Source organism: Phacochoerus africanus, chromosome 1 (genome assembly GCF_016906955.1).
Source record: "Phacochoerus africanus isolate WHEZ1 chromosome 1, ROS_Pafr_v1, whole genome shotgun sequence".
Taxonomy (NCBI): domain Eukaryota; kingdom Metazoa; phylum Chordata; class Mammalia; order Artiodactyla; family Suidae; genus Phacochoerus; species Phacochoerus africanus.
This window is the reverse complement of record NC_062544.1, coordinates 5,193,617-5,211,851: the sequence shown is the minus strand read 5'-3', so window position 1 is coordinate 5,211,851 and position 18,235 is coordinate 5,193,617. Positions and strand designations below refer to the sequence as shown.

The following is an 18,235-nucleotide window of genomic DNA, read 5'->3' as shown; positions in this document are numbered from 1 at the left end:
TGAGGTGCTGCAATCTCGGAGGAAGAGATGGATTTTCCCATGATGCATTTTGCATTTCTCATATTAGGTGTATAGGTGTTTGGAGCTGTTAGGTCTTCTTGATGAACTGAGTCCCTTTGCATTAGGAAGTCTTGGTCACTGGCACTTGCTCATCAGGTCTTGTACCAGGAATTATTGCATCTGCTTTTTGCAGGAAGTTCCTCCTGTGACCTCAGGTAGCTCCCTCCCCTGTGTGTGCAAATCGGTGCTCAGGTGGAGACCTGGGGACCCTCTACAAATCTCCAGAGCTCCCTCCTCCTTGGTAGTTCTCTTCTTTCCCCTCCCTTTTTTCTTTTTTAATGTATCATTTTTTGGGATTTCTTTTCATTTTTTAAAGTTGCATTGACATATAGTTGATTTACAAGGTTGGAATAGCTTCTGCTGTACAACAACGTGATTCAGTTATACACATACACACAACCGTCCCCTTTCAGATTCTTTTCCCGCATAGATGATCGTGGAATACTGGGTAGAGTGCCCTGTGCCACACAGCAGGTCCCCATTGGCCAATCAGTCATTCCACATACCCCAGTGTGCATGTGCCAATCCCAAACCCCCAGCCCCCCCGCCCCCCCCCCGTCCCCTTTGGTGACCATAAGTTTTTCAAAGTCTGTGAGTCTATTTCTGTTCTTCATATATAAGTCCATTTTTGAGAATTTCAGCCCCTGTGCCTTTCCAAACTCTGAACTCTGTTTTCTGAGCCCTGTGAAATTGCTGGGTGAGGGTGATATTAGTGGCTGCTGAGAATACCAAATACTGAAATACCAAATACTGGAGAAGCTAAGTGAGGCGTTGCTTAGCAACTCCAAAGAGGAAATAATTTAAACTCCCGATGTATTTTTTTTCCTGAGAACTTGCTGCTCCAGCTGGGAGTCGGGAAGCCACTTCCCTTGCCTCCAGCAGCACCCCTGAAAGCACACGTGGGGATACACACCATCCCAACATGACAACCATTGGTTGTATCCTTCACCAGCTCCCATAGACACATTTCTTTGGCTACAACAATGGCATCCAAGAGTCAGGTCAAAGGAGCTGGAATGCTACGACAAACACAACGTCTCATAAAATCACTCGGCAAAGGCAAGAGATACCGAATGCAAAAAGCCCTGAGATAACCACCATCACAAATGCCTCTATTTCCACTGAGTCCATAACAGATGTTCTGTCAATAACAGGACATTTTTCCTTCCCTGCAAAGTTCCAGCTCTTTCAGGAAAACAATACAAACTCCAGGCCAGAGCCACGACGCCTCCTCCTGACCCGGAAGGCCCCGAGAGCTGCACACACAGGGCCAGTTTCCTTATGATGGTGGCCGTCCAGGACATGGGTGAGCGCCAGCACCCCAGCAAATGTCCCTGTGAGCCTGAGGGTCTTTTCCTACAAAGAAAGGGGCTGATGATTGATACACAGATGCCAAGACAGAACCAGATGAGAAAACCAGCAGAAAGAAGCGAGATGCAAGGAGGCTTTAATGAGAGAGTTACATCTATTTCCATAGAAAAGTCGTCACTGATTTCTGAACAATAATGGCGACTGACATGGGCACACAGCGACATATGTTTCTTGGGCCGAAATGTTTCTTGTCCCATTTCTCTTACTGACTCATCAGAGGAATGAAAATGCCTCCAAATGGGAAGATCACCAGCAGCCCAGAAAAGGGATACCATCAATGTTTTGGCATCTCTGAAGCGATGGCTCCCAGCTCATGAAGTTTTTCCAAACATCATGCCACCCCAAACTGATGCGGACAGAACCATCCAGAATTCCCAGGGCATCCCTTCCTCATCCCACAATAATCTGTCACTTGTCGAGGCACCACAGGAAACATCCCCTGGTCGCCAATGACAACGGGCAGATGGAGCCAAGATGCGGTGATGGCGTGTCAAAATAGCATGTTCAAATTCCGGCTCTCTTCCCGGCTGTGTGACTTGGGGCACGTTGCTTAACCTCTCTGGGTTTCCGTTTGCTCACCTTCAAATTGCAGCGTCACAGGGTTGCACAGGTCGGGACATCAAGTACCTTGCCCTTGTGTCTGCAGCAGAATTATACACCACTGAACCTGGGTTGGGGTTCCCTGTCCAATCACCCCCCATATTAGCAGTGCCTCTTCAGGAGGGATTTAGCTGCGTGCTGAAATGGAGGTAAGGACGATGGGGGTGGAGAGCCCCCCACATACCCATAAACTGACTGAATGGTGCCTGGAGTCGGGAAGAACCAGGAAGGGTCCCTCTCTCCTTACTGTGCAGGAGGCAAGCGGACCCATGTGTTATGCATATACTCGTTCAGTTAGTCCCTTAAGTATTTACGGGGTCCCTGTGTGGAGGACACGGTGCTGCCTGCTAGGAAAAGAGCAACAAAGAAAAGTGCCTCCAAGGCCACCCAGCCTGCAAAGATGGGGTTGGTGGGGGAGGACCTTGAATGTTCAGAGGTGGAAAACGGCAGCATTGTTTCAACTGCCAGACCAGGGCGCAATGCGGATGCCAATCTGAAGTGCCCGGGCTTGTGCTCCTCTCCAAAGCAGCACAGGAGGAGAGGAAGGAAGAGGAAGCACAGAGACTGTTCCAGAAATGTCAGCGGAATGGTCTATTCAAGCACAGTCAGGGCTGGGAAGACCCGGGGTAGGGGACTGATCAATTGCCAGGTCACGGCACAGCCTGTGCGGTTGGCACAACACTCCTCGTGGGAACTAACGGAGAGAAAACCGCAGCCACACCATCTCCACGCTGAACAGCCAGGAACACGGGGCATCACAACATAACTACACTCAGGCTGCGTCCAGCTCTGCTGCACCTCCTTAAAATTCTCACTTCATCACTATGCTCCTTGCCATTTAAACAAAACCAAAAAAGAAGTTTTAGTAAAATCCGACATCTTTGTAGTTAAGTGAAACAGGTTTTGATATTACTTTTAATTTTTCTCAGGTATATTCTTCACATTAAGTCCAAAATGTCCCCTAAGAAATCGCCCTGGGGAGCTCCCATTGTGGCTCAGCGGGTTAAGAACCCGACTAGTATCCATGAGGATGCAGGTTCGATCCCTGGCCTCGCTCAGTACGTTGAGGCATTGCTGCAAGTTGTGGCACAGGTTGCAGACGTGGCTCTGCTGTGGCTGTGGTGTAGGCCTGCAACTGCAACTCCAGGTTCGACCCCTAGCCCAGGAACTTCCATATGCTACAAGTTCAGCCCTAAAAAGCAGAAAAAAAAAAAAAAAAAAACCATCCTGGTACAGAAAAGCATCCAGAGGTGGGTTTATTTGGACACTCAAAGAACAGGCTGGATTTTCTCCCTTCATTCATATGCTACGAGGTTCTTCCAACGGTAAATATATTCTTTAATAGCTTTCCAAGTGACTACACTCCCAAACCCATTTCAAAGCCTATGTGAGGCCTTTATTTTCTTTCATTTTCACCCAATTTCAATAAAAAAAGATGTTTGCACACTCGTGTCCTATTTTTGCAAGAAAACACACATAGGTGTGTCCTGAATGTTCCGGCATCCTTTCAGGTAATAGGACAAAGGAAGCCTCTTCTTCCTGGAGCAAAAGGTTAGCCTTTCAAGTTGGTAATTTAACAAATCTCTGCAGTAATTTCAGCGCTGTCTCCCTGTCAAGGCTGAAATGGCCGTGTCGGAAATGAAAGTGTTTCTTTAACTCTATTCAGGGAGCTCCTGGTTGGAGGGAAGCAGAAAACTGGAATCAGATGCAAATACAACTCAGTCTCTTCTCTTGTCCTGACTTGGCCAAGCCAGAGTCTAGAGGTTAACATAAGCCATCTGAGGCGACTGCCTTCCTGCCCTGCCACCTTCGGAAGGGTCTCTCATCTCAGTGGTTTTCGGCTGAGATGAAATGGATGTGTCTTGTTAGAAAGTCAAAAATTAAAACATCACCTAGGAGGTCCCTTGTGGCGCAGTGAGTTAAAGACGTGGCTTTGTCACGACAGTGGATGGGGTCACTGCCATGGCATAGGTTCCATCCTTGGCCCAGGAACTTCTGCAGGCATGGCCAAAAAGGAAAAAAAAAAAAAAAAAAAAAACCCCACCTAAAAGTGTAGGTCTCACCATGTGAGCCAAAAACATGACAAAAATGACCCTAAAGAAGCACCTTCCGACGGGCAGAGGCAAACCGACCTGACGTGCAAACCTTTGTTGACGATGCTCCGCTTGCTCCAGGGCAATCTGATTGGTCATCGGGTTCTTTTCCCTTCTAGTCCTGAGTGTGGATGTCTTTCAGCAGGCGATTCACACCCAAGAACGTCTCTAATTCCCAGACCCTGGAATGAATCAAAAGCCTCCAATGGCACACATTTAATCCCAAAGCAGGATCTGCAGTTTAAGGGAACGTGGAGGCCAAGAGCAGCTGTCAAAAATCTCAGTGGGAGACATGACCGTGTGCCCGGGAGAGCCTCGTGCCACACGATGGGACTGCCTTCCTGCAACGGAACAGCAGCCTCTGAGGGCGCAGTGTCATCCCATGAAATGACACCTGTCATGAACTGGACTGTGCTTCCCCCCCGCCCCAGAAAGATTATGTTCAACTCCTAACCCCCAGTAGGTGTGAATGTGACCTTATTTAAAAACGGGGTCTTTGCAAATTGGTCAGGCTAAGAAGACACCATCACAGTCCCCTACATGCAGTAAGATGGGACACATAAGAGAAAAGACACAGAGGAGTTCCCGTCGTGGCCCAGTGGTTAACGAATCCGACTAGGAACCAGGAGGTTGCGGGTTCGATCCCTGGCCTTGTTCAGTGGGTTAAGGATCTGGCGTTGCCATGAGCTGTGGTGTAGGTTGCAGACGCGGCTCGGATCCCGCGTTGCTGTGGCTCTGGTGTAGGCCGGTGGCTACAGCTCCGATTCGACCCCTAGCCTGGGAACCTCCATATGCCGCAGGAGCAGCCCCAGAAAAGACAAAAAGACCAAAAAAAAAAAAGAGAGAGAGAGAGAGAAAAGACACAGAGAAAAGCACCTTGTGATGGTGGACACATCAGACCGATGTGTCTACAAGCCATGGAACATACAGTTTACCCGCAACCACAGGAAGCTGGAAAAGCCAGGGAAGGACCCAGCCCAGGCTCTGCCCACACCCTGACTTAGGAAACTTCTGGCCCCAGAGCGGTCAACCTTGATTAAGCCTCTTTTTGTTTTCAGTTAAATTTTTGGATATATACATACACGTACGCATATAAAACAAACAAAAATTTTAACTGAAATATATATACACACATTCCTTTTTATATTCTTTCTGACTACGGTTGATCACAGGCTATTGAATATATAGTCCTCTGGGCTCTATAGTAGGACCCTCTTGTTTATCCGTCCTAATATATACGACTTTGCCTCTGCTAACCCCCAACTCCCAACCTTTCCCTCCCCCACCTGCCTCCCCCTTGGCAACCATGAGTCTGTTCTCTATGAGTCTCCATTACATAGATAGATTCATCTGTAGCTTTTTTAAAGGTGTGCATATAACTGACAGCATATGATATTTATCTTTATCTGACTTCCTTCACATAGTATGAGAATCTCTAGTTGCAACCATGTTGCCGCAAATGGCATTATCTCATTCTTTTTTATGGCTGAGTAATATTCCATTGGACACATGTATCACACCTTTATCCATTCAAATGTCGATGAAACATTTGGATTGTTTCTGTGTCTTGGCTATTGTGAATCATGCTGCTAGGAATATAGAGGTGTGGATATCTTTTTGAATTGTAGTTTTGTCCAGATATGTGCCCAGGAGTGGGGCTGCTGGATCATATGGTAGTTCTGTATTTGGTTTTCTGAGGAACCGCCATACAGTTCTCCATAGCGACTGTGCCAACTTCCATTCCCACCAACGGCGCAGGATGGATTTCAGTCAGGCCTCTTTTGATAGGACTTACCTATCAGGAAGGGTCTGCCTTCCAGAGGCGCTTAGTCAGGAAGCACGGCTGTGCTGTGTGACCTCACTGAGCATGTGCAGAAGTGGGGACAATGGGCCCCATACACACAGCCGCTGACTTCTTTAAATAAAGGAAACAAAAATTATCCCGATTCCTTAGCCTAAGATACCAGAGGAAACAAATACCTTGCATCCTCCTCTACTGAGTTCAAAATTGTTGAGGTTTGTTTTTTTTGGGGGGTGGGGGGAGTTCCCAGTGTGGCTCAGTGGTAATGAACCCGACTAGTATCCATGAGAACATAGGTTCGATCCCTGGCCTCACTCAGGGAGTTAAGGATCCAGCGTTGCCGTGAGCTGAGGTGTAGGTCGCAGACACAGGTCAGATCTGGTGTTGCTATGGCTGTGGTGTAGGCTGGCAGCTGCAGCTCCCATTCAACTCCTAGCCTGGGGACCTCCATATGCCCTATGTGAGGCCCTAAAAGGTGGGAAAGAAAACAAAAAAAAAGGAGTTCCTGTCTTGGCGCAGTGGTTAACGAATCCGACTAGGAACCATGAGGTTGCGGGTTCGGTCCCTGCCCTTGCTCAGTGGGTTAACATCCAGAGTTGCCATGAGCTGTGGTGTAGGTTGCAGACGCGGCTCAGACTCCACCTTGCTGTGGCTCTGGCGTAGGCCGGTGGCTCCAGCTCCAATGCGACCCCTAGCCTGGGAACCTCCATATGCCACAGGAGCGGCCCAAGAAATAGCAAAAAGACAAAAAAAAAGAAAAGAAAAAAAAAAAGTCCAGGTATTTTTAAACCATTCAGAAAAAGAAGCTAAGCCATGATAGCCTTTCTACCGTTTTATCAATGGGGAAGATGCAACACAAACGAGGGCCTTTGAGCCAAGCGGTCGGAGCCAGAAGCAGGCAGACAGAACCTCCCTGCAAACACAGATGCTGCCACTGTAACAGCTGGAGCCAAAAACCAGAATTACCGCCACTTCCCTCAGAGCGTTTGGAACCATCAACAAAATACGGTTCTTAAATACTTTTCATCCAGGAGCAGTTTGTGGAGCAAGTCGGCTGGGTTGGGGTGCTAGCAGCCTGGGGTAGGAGGGGACCCCGAGTCGGGGTCAACGTGTGTGCATTTAAAACACCAGCCAAGAGAGGCCTCCACACACAGTCCAGGCTATGAGGACAGATCCGCTGAAGGCTCTTCTTTCACCTTTTGGTCATGTCCCCAGTGACCTCTCCCAAACCACGCTGTTGACCCATCTCCAAACCTGCCACCCTTGCCCCCGTGGGTACTTCCTTGGGGCCGCGCACTGCAAAATCATTCCTGTTTGTCTGATCCAAACTGTCACTACCACCCTCTAAAGTTGTGCCCAGGCAATGCCACACATGTCCACTTACTAGGGGTTGAAGAACTGCTCTTTAAGGGGCATGGCTGAGGCGCAGCGTTCATGATACAGAGTTACTCAGGCTCAGCGTCCAGTCATATGGGAGAAGATCCTCGGTGGTGTTGCGGGCCTGGGCCTTGGAAAGTGACTCTAGGATGTTGAGCGTTATCCCGGGCTTCTACCCACCAGATGACCAACTGGCCTGTGACAATCAAAGACTTTTCCGGACAAGGGACGAATGTCCCCTGGGGTAAAACTGCTCCCAGTTGAGATCCACTGGTATCCTGGATAAGACTGGCCTCTGGAGGCAGACCGCCAGGTTCAAATCTCCAGTTCCAACACCAGCAGCGAGGCCGTGAGCAGGGGACTTGGCCACCCTGCGTGGAAGTGAGGGTGCTAAGGAAGCCTGGGTACAATGGTGCCCACCCCACGGAGCCATGTGAGGAGTCAACGGGGCTGTGCAAATAAAGCATCCCGAAGAGGCTGGCACCACGCAGACACCCTGCCAGCTCTTTACGTTCTGAGTTGTGCACAGAAAACATTCACATCTGGAGCTACACACAACCCACCCTGCAGGAAAGCGTGAACCTCACCCAAAGAGAGCTGTAGCCTTTGCCCTGGGTTCCTGGGAAGAGGTCTCTAGCCCCCAGGAATGCCCCACCTGATGGGACTTTCTTTGTTTGCTCAGGGGCTTTGGCCAGCAGTCAGTCTAAATGTGATTGACCAAGGATGCTCAGGGCCATGCAGGATCCACTCTGTCTACAGAGAGGCTGAGACCCACAAGCAGCCAGGCAGGCAGTATGTGACGGATCCCAATCAAGACTCTGGACACGGAAGACTCTGCTGAACTTCCCAGGCAGGCAACACGCTCCTTGCACAGTGCTATGCTGTAGCCGGGAGAGCAGGGCTGTCCTCGACTCCACACGGAGGGGACAATGGAGGCTCCAGAGGTGGCAGTTTTCCCAAACGCCTCCCTTGGCTGATGTTAACCTGTCTTCATTTGCAGGAAATGAGATCAGTGAGTGCTACTGTCGTCAATGAATTCTGAGAGTCCTTCCAGCAAGTGATTGAACCTCAAACCAGCCACTGGCGTCAGCAGGGAGGGTGGCCCTGAGGGCTGCTCCCCATCAAGTCTGACACCTCCTAACAACATGCTGTTCATTCAGACATCTTCTGGGGGACCCATTCCTTGAGCGCATTTCCTCAAACCTACAGCAACCCTTCTGGAAGGTCGTGTTCTTTGAGGGGCCTTCATCTGTCTGCTGATACCAAAAGATGCCAGAAAGCAAACGTTTGGTTCATACGGCAGAATAATGTCAAGTTCCCTGTGGACCTGGCGAGGAGTAGCCAGGAGTGTTGGACAGGATTTCAAACTCCAGTGGAGCAATGGGGCCCAAAGTGTCCCCCCTTCTGGTGAGAGGAGTGAGCGGACCCACGGCATCCAGCAGACACCTGGCCCAGGCCCCGGCTGGGGAAGAGTGGCCCCAAAGAGCAGCAACCACCAACCACCAGGCCTGGCTGTGCCCTCTTCCAGGCATCAAGTGCACACAGCTGTGCTCCCAGAAGCAGGCCCAGGCCATGAGCAGGGCTGGCCACCCCCCTCTGCCAATGCCAGTGGGCCAGAGGCTCCCCACAGAAGCTAGCTCCACCCAGGGCCCTGGCAGCGGAGGGAGGGCAAGCTCATGTGGCTGGGATCACGTGCAGGGGCAGAGGCGAAACGACCCCAGTTCAACTTTTCTGTGCAAATAGTTCCACATGTAGACATGTTCTCAATGTATTTGTGGGAGGAGGGGAGGAATGTAAATTGGTACAAGCACGATGGAAACTGTATGGAACAGAAAACTAAATACAGAATGATCACATGACCCAGCAGTCCCCCTCCTGGGCATCTATCTGGACAAAAGCATAATTCAAAAAGATACATGCACCCCTATGTTCACTGCAGCACCATTCACAACAGCCAAGGCAGAGAAGCAACCTAAATATCCATCAACAGATGAATGGATTAAGAAGATGGGGTACATATACACAGGGGAATACTACTCGGCCATAAAAAAGCACAAAAGAATGCCATTTGCAGCAACATGGGTGCAACCAGAGATTCTCATACTAAGTGAAATAATGTCAGAAAGAGAAAGACAAATACCATACGATATCATGTCTATGTGGAAGCTAAAATATGGCACAAATGAACCTATTACAAAACAGAAAGAGATTCACAGCCACAGAGAACAGACTTGGGGTTGCCAAGGTTGGGGAGTGGGATGGATGGGGAGCTTGGGGTTAGTAGATGCAAACTCTGACATTTAGAATGCATGAGCAACGAGGTCCTGCTGTACCGCAGGGAGAACTATATCCAATCACCTGTGACAGACCGTGAAGGGGGGGACAGGAGGAGAGGGGGGAGGTACACACATGTGTGACTGGGTCACTGCGCTGTACAGCAGAAACTGACACCCACTGTAAATCAACTACCCTCTGAAACAATAAAATAGACTACAATTTAAATAAATAAATAATAAAGTACTGAAAAAAAAAAAAAAATCCCCATTCAACACGAGCTTGGGGACAACAGTGTCCAAACACCCATGGGGAGCGGACACCAAGAAATGGAGCCAACCGACTCAATACCTGAGAAATCAATCGGGAGAAAGGGAAGTAAGAATGACCATTGACATAAATATGTTTACGTTGCTTAAGGAGATTTTCACAAGCAGGCAGACAGCAGCAATAAAGCCAAAGGGTATGTTCTAAAGCCAGAAGACAAGTAAAAACAGAAGCAGTGGATACACACAAAGACACGTGCGCGCACACACACGCGCCCCCAACAGCAACAAATCCGGAAATAAAAAAATAGAGTTGCCCACTAACAAAAGCACAGCCCAAGCGGCCCTGGGTTCTGCTGGCGGAGGAGGCTTGCAGGTGCAAAGACAACGGGACATCGGTCCGCAGTCACGTCTCGCCCGGAAGGGGTTTATGGTTCCTGCAGGGGAACCAGGCAGTCCGCAGAGAGAGGGCCAAGTCATAGGCTCTGCCGTGGGTGCTGAGCTCGCTGCAAGGGCCGCGGAAAGCACCAGAAAGGAGTGTCGCCCAGTGGGGTGGCATCTGGACATCTAGGAAGGCGGCTCTGAGAAGGGGCTGGATAAGGGTCACAAAAGTGACCCAGTGAGTTTTCACTGGAGAGGACAAAACGGATTCCGGAATTCATGAAAAGCAGCTCAGAGAGTTCTGGACAAAAGGAAGACAGAGAATAAGAGAGGGATACTTGTCCTTCCATGGTGTGGCTTCTAATACAGCTGTCATTAAAACAAGGTGCCCAGAGAGACCCTGGGTCCCTGCCACCCACTGGCAAGGATGCTCTTAACCAGCTTCCTGTTCTGTTCCACGGGCACTGGCCTGAAGCCGGAGGGCCCCGGACCTCGTGTGCCGTGGAGAGTCGCTGTGTGAGGACATGTGTGCAGTAGCTTCAGGAGCAGAGGCAGGGAGGGCCAGGCAGAGCGGGGCGGTGCCAGCCCTGCAAGAGGCTTCAGGTGATGAGAAAACGGGCCAAGCAGCTTCCCGGAGCATGGGGGCCTCTTCGGGGAGCTGCAGGAGGGAAAAGGCACTGCCTCCACTTCTGCTCATGATCTCAGCATCCTCTAGAGCCAGAGAGACCAGGCTGAGTTCGTTTTGTCCAGCCTCTCCCTCCGCAGAAGCAACCGAGGTTAAAAGAGGATGATGGTTTGGTCAAGGTCACAGGGTAGAACCTGTGGGAAAGCGCCTCCCTGGGCTCACAGAGGGCTCCGTCCAACTCTGGCACACCGGCGGTGCTCTGTTCTTGCCCTGGCACTTGAACCCTTTTATGTGTCTACCCTACCTGCTTTTTTTCTTCTTCTTCCAGCTGCACCTGCAGCACATGCAAGCTCCAGGGCCAGGGATCGAATCTGAGCCACGGCTATGACCTGCACCACAGCAGCGGCAACGCCAGATCCTTAACCCATGGTGCCACACCTATGTGTTCCCAGCTTGAATCTCTCCTCTCCCTTGGCCTCTACAGCCATCCACCTTCCCCGGCCCTCATCTCCTAATGGCTTCTCCTCTATCCACCCATGGTGGTTCCTGCCCCCCTCCTACCGCAGGCTCTGGAGTCCCCCCAACTCAGGCACAACTCTCTTGGGGCTCAGTTTACTCTCTGCCCAGATGGCTACAGAATCCCGGGGCTTCGACTACAAGCGTGAAGCTAGTAACTAGCACATCCATACCTGCAGCCCACACCTGAGCCCTGGACAACACACCATGTCAAGCAGTCAGCCGGATACACCGTGGGGCAGCCGCACAAGGGGAAAAGCCCACCAGACTACACGCCCTTCAAGAGCTAACATCCTTCAGACGTAGCCACTTCTAAGCCAAGAGCCTCCCCAGGTCCAACATGAAAAAGTATGGGTCTCCCTGCTGATATGACGTCAGGGTGTTGATCCACGATCAGTATCCCAGCCTTCTGTCTGTAAGAAGGACGATCCACTCAGGAAGAGTTCAAGGGCAACGACCAGCCTTTGAGAGTTAGAGGCACCAGCGAGGCTCCAGCCCCTTCACTCCAGAGTCACAGGAAACTCGGGGATTGGAGGAGAACAGAGCTACCAAAGTGTACGCAGACTTGGCATCTGTAACACGTGGCAGGCAGCACCCTGACTGCTGGCAGGTCTGTGAATTAAATGGACACTGACTGCAGCCCCCTGGGGACACCCCGTGATATCTGTCTTCTCAGCTATAGGTCTCCTGCTCACGGTGTAGGGTCATGTTTATAGAAGGTGGTAGGTCCCAGATCAAAACGCCGAAGGAGAAACACGAAAAGCAGCCTTACCTGATCCCAGGGAGAGACGGTGCCTCCAAAACACATGAACAAGTAGCCCATGGCCACGAGACAAATCCAGATCACCAAGGAGAAGAGACGGAGCAGCTTCTTAAACACCGACTCGATGCAGACCAGGATGAATATGGCAAAGAAAATGGCCAGGGCGGTTGGAACGGTGATCAAAAATGCCACGTGGTCTTCAACGTCCTAAGGAGACAAAAAACAAAACATGGCAAAGGGGCAACGGAGAAAGCCCGTGGTTTTTATGATTTGTCACCTACACGTTACCAACGTCAATCCCCAGCAAAATACATCCATCACTTTCAAAAGGGATCTCATAGGTAGAACAGTGTGCACGTTTGAGAATTGAAGTGTCTTACAAAATAACCATGTTTCTCTATAGGAATAAGCCAGTATTGGACATTAACTTATACAAAACAGCCATGCCATCAAATTCAAATTTTCCCTGATAGAGCAATCGATTTTATTCCAAAATGAAGGCGAGAACACAGACTATAAGGATAAAATAGGACAACCAATTGCCCGAACCGAAGGGTGAGAAAGGCCTCAGATGCAGGAAATGAAGGCCTCCAGATGGATTTTAAATGTTTTACTTTTTAAAAAAATCTAAAAGCCATCTCAGGCTCTAAAGGGAGGAGCTTTGCTTTTAATGCACAGCAATTAATGTTTTAACAGGATCACAGGTTAATAGAAAGGGGTCAGAAAGTACTAAATATAGAAGATGAGACTGCGAGAAATACGTGGAAGAATGTGCCAGGTTGCCATTTGCTACCCCACCTCTCTCGGGCTTCAGCAGCCTGAAGAAAATGGGCATTCAGTATTAGCCTTTTACTAATACATTTTTAAAAAACCACACTCACACACATGTGCGCACCAATATTCGTTTTCTCTGTATCTCTGTCCAGCCACCTACCCTCCCAAAGGCACACTCTTACCCCTCCACACGATGTCACACAATGTGATACATGTCATGTTTCCTTTGATGACCCAAGCCTGGATTTAGGCTTTCACGTCTCCAAACATGACTGCCGGAGCCTTGCTATGAACAGCACGCGCCAGGGGATGGAACAGTTTAAAATCTTTCATCCTCACCCCATATGTTTAGTTTGCGAAACACCCAAAGGAGTTTCAGTCAAAAAAACTATCTGGCTGAGGCCCTAAGAACTTCCATCGAGGTCTTAGAATATTGAAAGTTACAGGAAAATCTGGGACTTCTGGGGCAGCTCTTTCAAATACCAGAGCCTGGGGGCGCCCCCACCTTCTCTGGTTGGTACAGGGCTCGCTCTGTTTGCCAGGAGCAGGTCTAACCACAGGGAGGGTGGAAAACAAAGCAGATCAGCCAAACCGTGACACAGAGTCCAGGGTGACACGGAGGAGAACGAGGAGGGACCCAGGCTCCCCCCTCCCCATGCCTTCATTTGCCTTTCCTGCTCACAACTCTTTGTATCCAGTGATACCTGCAGAAAAGGCAGCAGCAACGATAACCAGAGCAAATACCCACATACAGATTTCTGTGCTCAGCACTTAAGTATCTTAAGCTTTTGAACACTTACAACAACCCTATGGGGGGGGGGGGTACGTGTCTGCCCAGCTGGGCAGCAGAAGAGAGAGGAGGCAGTGATGCTGCTGGAGGGGAGAGAGCCAGCATCCAGCCCGGGGATCTGGGGCAGGGGGGTGGCAGTGCGGGCACCCTCTCCCCTCCAGAGCTCTGCTTTCTGTTTGTGCAGAGACAACCAGCTGGACCAAGTGCGGCCAGTCCTTGAGGGGCCAAAAGAATCCATTTCCAGAACAGCCAAGACAAGAACATCCAATGAGATGCCCTCATAAACCCCCTCCATGGCTATTTTGGTCCATGATGAAGTGCCTAAATTGTACTCTTACACTCAGACACGTGTTCCGGTCATTGCAAAGGGGTGTCAGATATCCAGCAGGTGCCCTGCTCCCCCACACTCGGCTCCACGGGTCAAGGGCAGGGGCACGACCTTGTCTGCTGAAGACATCCCACTGGAGGTGGTGACCACTGCACACACGGAGCCGTGAAAAGGGACTGCACTTTAAAGCTCCCCAGATGAATGCACCTGAGCTGCGGCCAGAAAGCAAACCAGTAAATAACCAGGACAGCTGTTTTCCTGGTATGACTTTTCACTTATTTCATTAACCCGGTAGGGGAGAAACAGTCACCGACTTTCTTGGCTCTAAATTCTCCAGAAAGACTGAACATGGTGTGAAAATAGGCATGCCTGTCAAGTGCAAACCAGCAGCTAAAGGAACAGCAAGTCTGAGACCGTGAACCCTTTCAGAGAGTTGGGGACTAGGACACCACCTGTAGGAGCCTTCCCTGGGCTTCTCTTTTAAAAGATCTACCTGTAGACAAGGCAAAGACCCAATGTCTTATCGCGCTGGGTACTAATTTTTTTTTTCTTTTTTTGGCCAAATCCTAGGCATATGGAAGTTTCCAAGCCAGGGATCAAACCCGAGCCGCAGCAGCGACCTATACCACAGCTGCAGCAACGCCAAATCCTTAACCCGCTGCACCACAGCAGGAAGTCCTGGGTACTAATATTTTATAAGACGACTAGGAGTTCCTGTCATGGCTCAGAGGAAATGAATCTGACTAGTATCCATGAGGATGGAGGTTCGATCCCTGGCCTCACTCAGTGGGTTAAGGATCCGACGTTGCCGTGAGCTGTGGTGCAGGTTGCAAACTTGGCTTGAATCCCAAGTTGCTGTGGCTGTGGTGTAGGCTGACAGCTGCAGCTCCGATTCGACCCCTAGCCTGGGAACCTCCATATGCCTTGGTTGCAAGCCCTAAGAAGACAGGGAAAAAAAAAAAGAAAGAAAGAAAGAAAAAATAGACTTAATGTGGGTTTGGGTTTGAAATATGGAAGCCTCTATCTCACTTTTTTTTAACTATTGGGGTCTTGATCGCTGAGAAGTGGCGAGTCTGGGCTGCAGGGTGACCGCCACTTGACACAGTGGACACAGTGCCTGGGTCCCATTATATGTTTAGGGCCACACAAATGTTTTCATTTCTTTCCAAATCAACAACAAAACCCCAAGGCTCAAAGATTCCTACGTCTCCACGCCAACACAGTGTAAACTCTGTGACTGTACTTTCAGGCAGGAAGGGGCAGACAATGGCCCCTCAGTCCTAAGAGGATCCCGGGGCGGGGGGGTGGGGGGTGATGCCCCCCTCACCAGACATGTGACATTCCCTAGTCCATCCCCAACAGCAGAGGAGGCCCTCCAGCTCCAAGCAGGGTCCTCCAGCCTCGGTGGGAGGGCCGCATTCCCAGATGGTCAAAGGCTAAGATGATCAGCCACCGATCATGAGACTCAGGACCTTGACAGCTGCGAAACCCGCGCCCACTGGAGAATCAGGGCTCTTCCAGAAAGATCAGCCATCGGTGTATGCTGCGTTTGCCCAAGTCTTAATATGGACGTCCCACTAAAAAGGACCTTTTGTAAGGGTGTCAAGGAAAACTCAGTAGAGCATTCATTAAGAACTCAAAGCTCTAGACACCACATTCTTGCCCAGCGCCCCGTGTCTGCATCATGTGTTTTTCTTCCGGCTAAGGAAACGGAGCAGTGGGATGCCCTCAGACCCTGAATTACAGGGCCTCCTCCCTCCCTTATTCTGGCCCAGTGGACTGGAGGACGAAGGAACTCACTGACAAGCACCCCACGGATGCTTCTGTAGGAGCCAGCAGAGTTTTCAAAATTCCGACTATAAAACAAACCGGGTAGCTGAAAGTACAGCGAACAAAAACCGGGCAAACACGGTCACTCTAAATTAAATATGTTTATGTATCCCAACCCCTCCTCCCTTGATGGAAAAAAAAGTACCGTAATATGCAAACTAAATGAAAGGTACTCAAATGTCTTTACTAGTACTGAAATGTACTAAAATGCCTTTAAGACGTGTCTTTAAAAAGGCTAAAAAAAAAAAAAAATTACCATCCAAGGCAAATGAAATGCCCTAAAATGCCTTTAAAAGGGCGATCTTGGGGACGCACCATCTACTCTCATGATAATGGGCTCCTAGTGCTTTTCCCACCCCTTCCTCCTGTTCAGTGCGTTTTTCAGGTAATCTGGGATGGCTTCTAATTGCCTCCTAAACACCTATTGGTTTTATTGATTATGTGGCCACTGCTTTGTTTCTTGGAGGCTTTTCTGTGGAGGACAGATTATCTGCATTTTCATTCTTTTCCACGTGCATTTTCCATTTTTTGTGAAAGAGTGCTGTTTCTCCCTCAGAGGGTAAAGGGCAGTCTAAGGTAAAATACTTGCTTTCTAGAAAAAGGATATGTTCGTGAGGTGCTTTGAAGTCCCCCACTTACGGGAAAAGCAAGGGGCCTCCCTCAGCCCGTCTGTTCCCATCAACAGCAACGCGGACCCAGCACGGCTGGTGGGGTTGGGGACATCACCCATCACCGGGGCACCAAAAATGACAACGATCGTGGGACCATGGCTCCCTCTTTCCTTCAAACCTCAGGTTTCCACCATGGCTAGTCCGACTCATCCTTATTGAAACATTGCTTATTTTACTTTCTAAAGAGTTCTACATTTTATCCCCGCAAACCATTCTGAACAGTTGTCACTGGGCAAAAAGAAATCAGCCTGTAGCTACGATACACATGTGACTATAGACGGATACACGTAGATACATATTTTCATTCATTCATCTAAGATACGTGTGTGATACATCATAGAAAATAAAGTTTTTCATCCTTTTCCACATATATAGTCATACTGTCCTTTACCATAAAGCATGAAAGGAATAAACACAAATTCTAAAGAAAATATTCTATAAAGCTCTGAAATAAATCAAAGAGGATCTCAATAAATATTTCACGTACATAAATAGGACGGTTTACCATTGCCAAGGTGTCAGTTCTTTCTAAATTAGTCTATAAATTCCATGCAATCCCAATCAAAATCACAGCAAGTTCTTTTTACAGATATTGACACTGATGCTAAAGTTTAAATGGAGAGGCAAAAAGATCCAGAATGGCCAACGCAATGCTGAAGAAGAATAAAATGGGAGAACCAACACTACCTGACTTCAAGACTTGGTTCAAAGCCACAGTAGCCAAGACGGGTGATACTGCAGAAAAGACAGACAGATCAAAGGACTGGAAAGACCCACACTGAGGCAGGCAACTGACACCCTGACAAAGGAGCAAAGATGATTCCATGGAGAAAGGATGGAACAACTAAACAGACATCCACATTCAAAATATGACCTGAGACCCAACTTGATGACTTTCACAAAAATCAACTTAAAACGGATCATCAAGCTCAATGTAAAATGCAAAATAATTCTGAAAAAAAATCTGCAAGTCTTGCCATCAGTTGTGTTGTGCAGTAGCCGTGCCCAGAGGGAAAGGGGTCCTGTTGGAAGCTGAGCTGAACTGCCCTGTTGTCCATGGGGTCCTGCTGTGAGTTGCAGGTCTTCGACCCCTTTCCCCCTATGGCTCCTGGGTAGAGCTGAACAGAAGCGGAATCTGTGGCAGAATCCAGAGGGGACAGTGGAGCAAGGGTTCGCCAGAATCCCCTCCCGAGTGCTCCCTGGGGACAGCCAGCCCGGGGAGGTAATCACCCAAGATCTGGGAGGTGGAAACCACTTGGCACCAGGAAGGGCCATGTGCCAGGACAGGTGAAGGGGAGATACACATGGCAGAGCCTGGAGGGGCCCAGCCTGCCCGGCTCTCTGCTGGTCCACATGCAGCACAGTGACCAGAGCAGCCGGAACCGGCTCCCCACTGGACACTTTCCTGTGATGCCACATGAGGGTGACAGCTGCCCAGGAACTTCCTGAGCCGGCTCCCCTGGGCTGGCCAGTGACTGCTCATCGCAATGCCCCCTGCTGGTGCCAAGCTCTATACTAAAAGAAAAGGAGGCTAATGAATTAAAAGACCCCCACTTCAGGAGTTCCCACTGCGGCTCAGTGGGTTAAGAATCTGACTAGTATCCATGAGGACGCGGGTTCGATCCTTGGCCTCGTTCAGTGGGTTAAGGATCCCACGTAGCTGCGGCTGTGGTGTAGGCTGGCAGCTGTAGCTCCAATTCGACCCCTGGCCTCTG

General features: G+C 49.6%; 1 protein-coding gene across 2 annotated transcripts in view; it reads right to left on the bottom strand.

Annotated features, from left to right (window-relative positions):
* Positions 1 to 18,235, bottom strand: part of ADCY2 (adenylate cyclase 2) — a 420,540-nt gene that overhangs the window by 387,973 nt on the left and 14,332 nt on the right. For both annotated transcript variants that reach the window (XM_047768054.1, XM_047768133.1), the window contains exon 2: positions 12,137 to 12,334. In XM_047768054.1, coding sequence (XP_047624010.1) covers positions 12,137 to 12,334 — 198 coding nt within the window. The remainder of the gene's footprint in view (positions 1 to 12,136; positions 12,335 to 18,235) is intronic.